General features: G+C 51.4%; 2 protein-coding genes across 2 annotated transcripts; one reads left to right on the top strand and one right to left on the bottom strand.

The window, feature by feature from the left end:
* Positions 1 to 27: 27 nt before the first annotated feature.
* Positions 28 to 1460, top strand: PIN4 (peptidylprolyl cis/trans isomerase, NIMA-interacting 4). The gene is made up of 3 exons (XM_031063422.1): positions 28 to 158; positions 313 to 624; positions 1002 to 1460. The coding sequence occupies exons 1-2, from the start codon at positions 75 to 77 to the stop codon at positions 469 to 471; spliced, it is 243 nt and encodes an 80-aa protein (XP_030919282.1). The 5' UTR covers positions 28 to 74; the 3' UTR covers positions 472 to 624; positions 1002 to 1460.
* A 1895-nt stretch (positions 1461 to 3355) lies between these two features.
* On the bottom strand, positions 3356 to 7223 carry ERCC6L (ERCC excision repair 6 like, spindle assembly checkpoint helicase). Its single transcript, XM_014310253.2, has one exon. It carries the CDS (start codon positions 7212 to 7214, stop codon positions 3630 to 3632), a length of 3585 nt encoding a protein of 1194 aa, XP_014165728.2. The 5' UTR covers positions 7215 to 7223; the 3' UTR covers positions 3356 to 3629.
* Between the last annotated feature and the right edge of the window lie 6 nt (positions 7224 to 7229).

Here is a 7229-nt window from a genome sequence, read left to right as displayed (position 1 = left end):
GGCCCCGCTCGCCACAGCCCCGCTGCCCGCCCCTCCAGGTTCGGCACATCCTGTGCGAAAAGCACGGCCGGGCCATGGAGGCCATGGAGAAGCTGAAGTCCGGACAGCGCTTTAGCGAGGTGGCGGCACAGTACAGCGAGGACAAGGCCAGGCAAGGGGTGAGTGCGGCACCGGGACAGAGCAGTGGGGCCGGGTAGCGGCTGCGGGAGCCTGGGTCCTGCTCGTCACCAGCAGGGCCTGTCCCACGGCCACATCACCCACCCTCCCTGCTCCGAGTCTCAGAGCTTAACCCCCAACGGTCCCTTGCTGCAGGGAGACCTGGGCTGGATGACCAGAGGCTCCATGGTGGGACCATTCCAGGAGGCAGCATTTGCCCTGCCTGTGAGCAGCATGGACAAGCCCGTGTACACGGACCCTCCTGTCAAGACCAAGTTCGGATACCACATTATCATGGTGGAAGGCAGAAAATAAAATGTGAATGACCATGATGACCTTGTTGACTGCTTGAATCCCGAGTCCCAGACACCTTGGCCTTGGAGCAAGTTGGGCACAACCAGCAACATGCCTGGAGGCAGCTGGCTGTCCTTGCCACTGTGCTAGCAGAGCAGAGCCCTGCCTGAAGAGGTAAAGTGTCCCTGGGAAGGGCAAAATAAGAGCCTTTTATAGATGTTGATGTCTCTGTTGCCTGGCAGGCCAGCCTCCTTCTTCTCCACATTATCTGTGGAGATAACGGCCTGTCAGTGGAATGAGGTGCCCAGGTTTTTATCTGCAAACAGAAATGATGCAGAAAGGGACAGAGGGGGCCCCAGGGCTTGGTCTCCATCCTCCCCAAGAGGATGCAGTCAGCTCCCATGGTGCACTTTGTGCTCCAGAGCTGCAGGACAGTCCCTTCAGTGGAGGGTGGGTAACACTGGAGCTGGGTCAGGCCAGGCAGGGAAGGGACCCGGGGGTAAGGAGGGGAGGACGAGCTCTCCTGAGCACAGACTGATCTCTTCCTACAGCTCCACCTTGCCCACTCAGAGCTGGGGGAAGAGACTGGATAATTCAGGTTTGGATAAGAAAAAAAGCCACTAAACACTTGTGTGCTGCTTGCTGCGCTCCCCTGTGCTGTGGGGTGTGCAAGGGAAGCAGCCCAGCAAGATTCCTGCTATCTCAGGAATCCAGCCCAGAGCCATGATCCCCTTCCTGCCCACAGAGCCTCGAAACCAGCCACAGCTCCAGCAGCAGACACCAGCTTTGTTTACAGGTGAGCACCATGCACAGAGCTCAGACATGAGGAGGAAACATCAAAGAAGAAAAGGTCCTTCTCTTCCCTCCCTTTTCAGGGTGTTGGTTTTGCTGAGTATGGAATGCTCAGAGAAGCCAGTGAATGGCTTGCAGTGGAGGGCAGACAGGCTGCCCAGAGCAGACACTGCCCCATGTAAAGGTGCTCTGTTAATAAACCACTTGTTTCCAGGCTAGCAGAGCCCTGTTCTTTCTTTTGGCAAAAAAACCGCTGACACAACTGCACCCGCAAATCTGCCGCGTTTGCTGTGGTTCCGAATACAAAGAGCTCCTCTCCCAAACTGCACAGCTCAGCCAGGTGTGGGGTCAGAAGGCAATGCCATGGCACAAGGAAACATCCCTATCTGCTGCTGTGCTGTTACCAGGTGAGACTGGCAGGACAAGCACACCAGACCGAGGCTGTGTTGGTGAGGGGCAGAGTCACTCAGAGCCAGAACCAGGAACTTTTGAGCTGCTGGTTTGTAGGACTGAGGCACTCTCAGCCAGTTTGCTGACAACACTGAGCTGCGTGGTGTGGTCACACACTGGAAAGGAAGGATGGATCCAGAGGGACCTGGACAGGCTGGAGAGGTGAGACCATGTGAAAAGTACAAGGTTCTACACCTGGGTTAGAACATTCTCAGGCACAGCTGAAGAAGGGGCAGAGAAGGGATTGAGAGCAGTCTTGGGAGAAGGGCTTGGGGGTGATGGCTAACAAAAAACTCATGAAAAACCATGAGCCAGCAGTGAGCATTCCCAGCCCAGAAACCCACTGTGTCCTGGGCTGCACCCAAAGGAATGTGGGCAGCAGGTGAGGAGGGGATTCTCCCCTGCTCCCAAGATCCTGCCTACAGTCCTGCACACAGTTCTGGGGGCCCCAGCATAAGAAGGACATGGAACTGTTGGAGCAAGTCCAGAAGAGGCCATGAAGTCGATAACAGGACTGAAGCACCTTGCCTGTGAAGAAAGGCTGAGAGAGTTGGGGCTTTTCAGGCTGTTGAGCCTGGAGAAGGTTGTGTGGACACCTCAGAGCACATTTCAGTATCTGAAAGGGCCTACAAGGGAGCCAGAGAGGGATTCTATCCAGAACTGGAATGACAGGATACAGAGTAATGGATTCAGGCTGGCAGAGGACAGAAGGGATATTGGGAAGAAATTCTTTCTTGTGAGAGTGATAAAACACTGGCACAGGTTGCCCAGAGAAGCTGTGGCTGCCCCATTCATGGAAGTGTTTCAAGGTCAGGCTTGGAGCAACCTGGTCTAGTGGAAGGAGTCCTTGCTTGTGGCAGGGGTTGGAACTGGAAGGTCTGCAAGGCACCCAAACAGTGGGTGACCTTCAGGCACCCAAATTGGCTTATTTAAAACCCAAAGGAGGGAGGAACAACAGCACCACAGAGCTGGGCTGTACAGTGACCATGGGACTGTACTGTCCCCATCTTCTCAGGAGAGAGGAGCAGCAAAACCTGGAGGGTAGAAAGGTGAATCCAGGGCTGCCAGCATGGAGAGGTGTTGGAATCCTAGATGCTGAGAATTTTAAACTTTCTGTGCTTAAAGGCACAGAGCCACAAGAGAATACTGCAATTGACCTGAGGCTGTGGAGAAGGCTTCCAAAATTTATGGATAGCACTGCGATTATGGGTGTGTAGTTGGTTAGAAGTATGTAATGTCACAGGGTGGAAAACTTCAGAGTTTTAGGTCTTAGAATATAGAAATAAATATGAACCAAGATGGAGGTTTTAGGGCCAAGGCAGGTTGTTCTTTACCTTCTCCTTCACCTTCTTCTTCCTTCTTCTTCATGTGTTTGGGTGATGTTTTGTAATTGGACAGAAAAGTCTGCATTGCAGGTTTTGAGAGATCAGTTATTGGGTTAAAAGGGAAAATAATCTAGGTGTCATTTCTTAATTGGATAGTTTAGTCTTAAAAAACCTTGTAACAAGAGATAGCCATTTTTGTGCCTTGCTAATAAAAGGCTGCAGAACTCATGGTTGTGAGGCTGTTTCGCTGATAAGAAATAATAAACACCTGAGTCCCAGCATGAGCTACCTCCTCAAGTGCCTTCCACCCCAACCTCGAGAAACTGACGGAGAGGGGCTTAGACATCAACAATACCATTCTTTTATTGAATAATCAGACAGGAACATGAACCATTTTCACCTTAGTGAGTTGACTCCCCAGTGAAGCTCCCTCCCCAGCATCCAACACCTGGATGTTTGGGCTGTTTTCTCAAGCAGGAGGTGCTGAATTTGCTCAGTCACGCGAGGATATGGCAGGCACCAGCCTGGAGCTGGCTCAGGGATCCCAGGGCCGTGGTGCAGACACATGGTAAAAAGGAACAGCCAGACTGTCTTCTCAGAGCCACATAGATGTCACTTCTGGGCCAGCTGTCTGTACAAGTTCAGAGTCAGAAGCATAACTTCAGGATCTCCACTTTTTATGTCAAGAGCTTGCAGGAAGCAGTCCAAAGCCTCCTGGAGTTTTCCATCATTCTGAAGTTTCTTCCCACTGTGTACCAAAGAGTCATAATCTGCAGCAGGAGAGGAACTCTGCCCAATGTCCTTTTCAGAGCTGCTTTCTTTGGTAAAGTACTCAATCTGCTCACCTGACTGGAGTTCAGTGTCACCTGTGGATTCCTCCTGAGATGACTCCATCTCCTCTGCCTCGGACTGCTCAGATTCCACGCTGTCTGTGTGGGAGGACTCTTCACCTGTATCAAGTGTTTCTCCACTAGGTTCTTCTTCAGGCGCAGCAGATTCCCCAGTGCACTCCTCAGCTTCGTCTTCCACAAGCCCATCTTGCTCCTCATCACTATCATCATCATCTTCTTCACCAGTGGTTCCCATGATTTCCCCAATATCCTCTACCTCATCTACCAACCTGCTGATGAATGAGCGCCTGGAAGCATTAGACCTGTTCCCACTGTTATTTAGTTGGGGAGAAAAGACGGCTTTAGCTCTTGTTGTGTCATATTTAGGGGTGGAAGCACTAATTCCTTCCAGAAGTCCGTGCCCAGTGCTGTCTAAGGGAGAGGAGGGCACTTGTTCAGGCTGCTCTTCACTCTCACTGTCTGAAGCAATTCTGTTTAAGCATTTCTTCCTACCAAAAGTAAAGAGACCACTGCTTTCCTCCAATGATTTACTCCCTTGCAGGGAGGCATTTGGCTCTTCCTCTGCTGTGGGACAGGGTTTGCCATGGCTACTGGTCTCACTTGGCCAAGTTTTGTTTGGAGATTCTTTGTCTGGAGATTTATACAAGCTTTCTGCCTGGAGCTGTAAGCTCTCCTTCTCAGGAGATCCTTCCACTGATTCTCCTCTATTTGAGGCATCCTGCCATCCTTCTTCAGACTCTTCCAAAACCAGATTGAAGTCAACTTGATCCTGGAAGGAAGGAGCAGATGTACCCTCCAAGCTGTCTTCCAACACGTGAGACTTGTAGAGCTCAGCATTGATTTCTGGCGTATTATTTGATAAACTCAGCACTGCAGAAGCAGAAGCCAGCTCAGGAACATTGTTCTGCTCTGTCCCCAGGGCAGTGTGTGGGTCAAGTACCTGAACTGACAATTCTGCCTCGCTTCTAGGATCGTCAGCCATGCCAGACTCAGAGGAATTGTGACAATGCCAAGACAGGTCATTCCTTGTCTTGGCCAAGCTGTCCGAATGTACCTGCGAATGCTGTTTCTCTTGAAGGCTCTGACTCTCTTTCTCGAGTGCAGGGAATGATGGTGTAATGCTAGAGTCAGGATTTTGCTCAGATTCTTGTATATCAGATTGTTCTGCTGTCTTGCTCGTATTGAGCACTTCTGTCTCCATACTGGACACACCTTGTGCCAATTGCTCTTCATCCAAGTCACCAACAGTCAGAGTTGTCATTCTGGAGCTGACATCGAGCACCTGGGCCTCTTCATCCTCTGTAAGATCAACAACTTTGTCTTTTTCATGTGCATCAGCTACTGGTGGTGAAACGAAGTGATTTTTGTCATTCAATCCTGGAGACAACTTCTTTGGCCTGGAAACTGATCCCGATGGTCTTTGCCAATTCTCTTCACAAGCATTTCTGATCCCCTCCATCCTCTGATCACTGAGCTGGGACTCTAGCTGGACCAGCTCGTGGGCTTTCTGTACCCTCCGCTGGATGTACTGATGGGCTTCCTCGCTCTCCACCTGCTCCTCGTGAGCCATCTCCCTTGTGTACATCAGGTCATGGTCAGAAATGCCAAACATTGCCAGGGAATGCAGGTAAGCAAGGTGCTCATCCAGCTGCAGGTCAGACTTCCTTTGCATGGCGTGCAGGGACTGCAGCTGGATCTGAGTTGCAGATGTCTGAGTATCTTCCAACGTGAAGAGCTCCCTTAGCTCCTGTTTGGAGAAATAACGGAACGGGTTCTTTTTGTCACCGGTGGTCTGTCTGATTAACGAGTCCTTGAATACCTGCCGCCTGTATATCTTCTCTTCCACGGTGCCGCAGGTGATCAGTCTGTAAATCACTACATTCTCTTTTTGCCCAATTCTGTAAGCTCTGTCCACAGCCTGAGCATCGGTTGCTGGATTCCAGCTGGGATCAAAGATCACCACTCGGCTGGCTGCTGTCAAGGTTATGCCAACACCCCCAACCTGTGTGGTGAGCAGGAAGACAGAGTAGTCAGTGCTGCTCTGGAAGGCGTTGATGCGCCTCTCCCGCTCCGTCAGGTGGGTCACTGTGCCGTCAATGCGCAGGATCTGGAACTGTCGGCGAGACAGGACGAGCTCTATGATATCCAGCATCTTCCTTGACTGTGAGAACACCAGGGTTCGGTGTCCCTCTTCTCTCAGCCGTTCCAGCAGTCCCACAAGGAACTGCATCTTCCCAGACTCCTGGATCACAGTCTCATCAGAGAGATGATCTATTTTGTTCATGCCTGAAAACACACCTGCTTCCATTGTGTAATCCTGCTCAGAGCCCACCTGCTCTTCCAAGCCCAGCTGGATACAGGCTCTCGCAGACAGAAGCCTGGGGTGGTCACAGATTTTCTTCAGGACTGTCAGCTCAGCCAAAGGTGATCGGGTCGTCATCAGTACTTCCTTCACATGATCCAAGCAGAGAAAGTTCCTGTAGATTTCTTCCTGCACCGGTGCCAGGTACACCCACACAACAAAGTCATTTTTCCTAGTGAGAGATGGCATGACAGGAGCCTTGTACTCACTTGGATCCTCAGGAAGAGGAGCATCAGCTTTATCAGCATGATAGCTTTTGATATCTTCCTTGGTCCTTCTGAGAAAATAGGGCTTTATAATTGCCATGAGATTCTCTGATATCTTTAGCCCCAGTGCTTTCTCACCTGCAGTTGCATCCTTCTCCCTTGCCCTGGTAATGGGATTCTCATATTCCATTTTAAAAGTTTTGGCAGTACCCAGGAGGGAGCCTTGGCAGGCAAAGTCAAACAAGGACCACATTTCCCGCAGGTTGTTCTGCACAGGGGTGCCTGTAAGCAGGATGCGGTACTGGGCTGGGATTGCGTACACACACTTGGTTGTCTTGTTTGACGGGCACTTGATCTTATGTGCTTCGTCGAGAATGATGTAGTCCCAGACAAACTCCTGCTCATGGCGGCTGGCCAGCTGCTTCCAATTGTTAATGAGCATCTGGTAGCTCGTGATGATGATGCCATTCTTCCTCTGGACCCTCTCCAGGTTCCTGGTGCGCTCTTTCTTGCTGGTGCCATGGAATTCCTTGACGCGTAGGCCAGGGGTCCAGCGAGTGAACTCAGCCAGCCAGCTGCTGACAAGGGTGGTGGGCATGATGAGCAGGACATGCTGGACGAGCTCAGCGTCGAACATACCTGAGAGGAAGGCGATCACCTGGATGGTCTTGCCCAGGCCCATGTCATCTGCCAGGATGCCACCAGGCTTGCCCTCCCGGTGCAGGCGGTACAGGAACGCAACACCTTCCCGCTGGTGCTGGAACAGCTTCCTGTGCATCTCCCCGTAGATCAG

Source organism: Geospiza fortis, unplaced genomic scaffold (assembly GCF_000277835.1).
Source record: "Geospiza fortis unplaced genomic scaffold, GeoFor_1.0 scaffold412, whole genome shotgun sequence".
NCBI classification, from domain to species: domain Eukaryota; kingdom Metazoa; phylum Chordata; class Aves; order Passeriformes; family Thraupidae; genus Geospiza; species Geospiza fortis.
The sequence above is the reverse complement of the archived record's forward strand: the minus strand, read 5'-3'. Positions and strand labels throughout refer to the sequence as shown.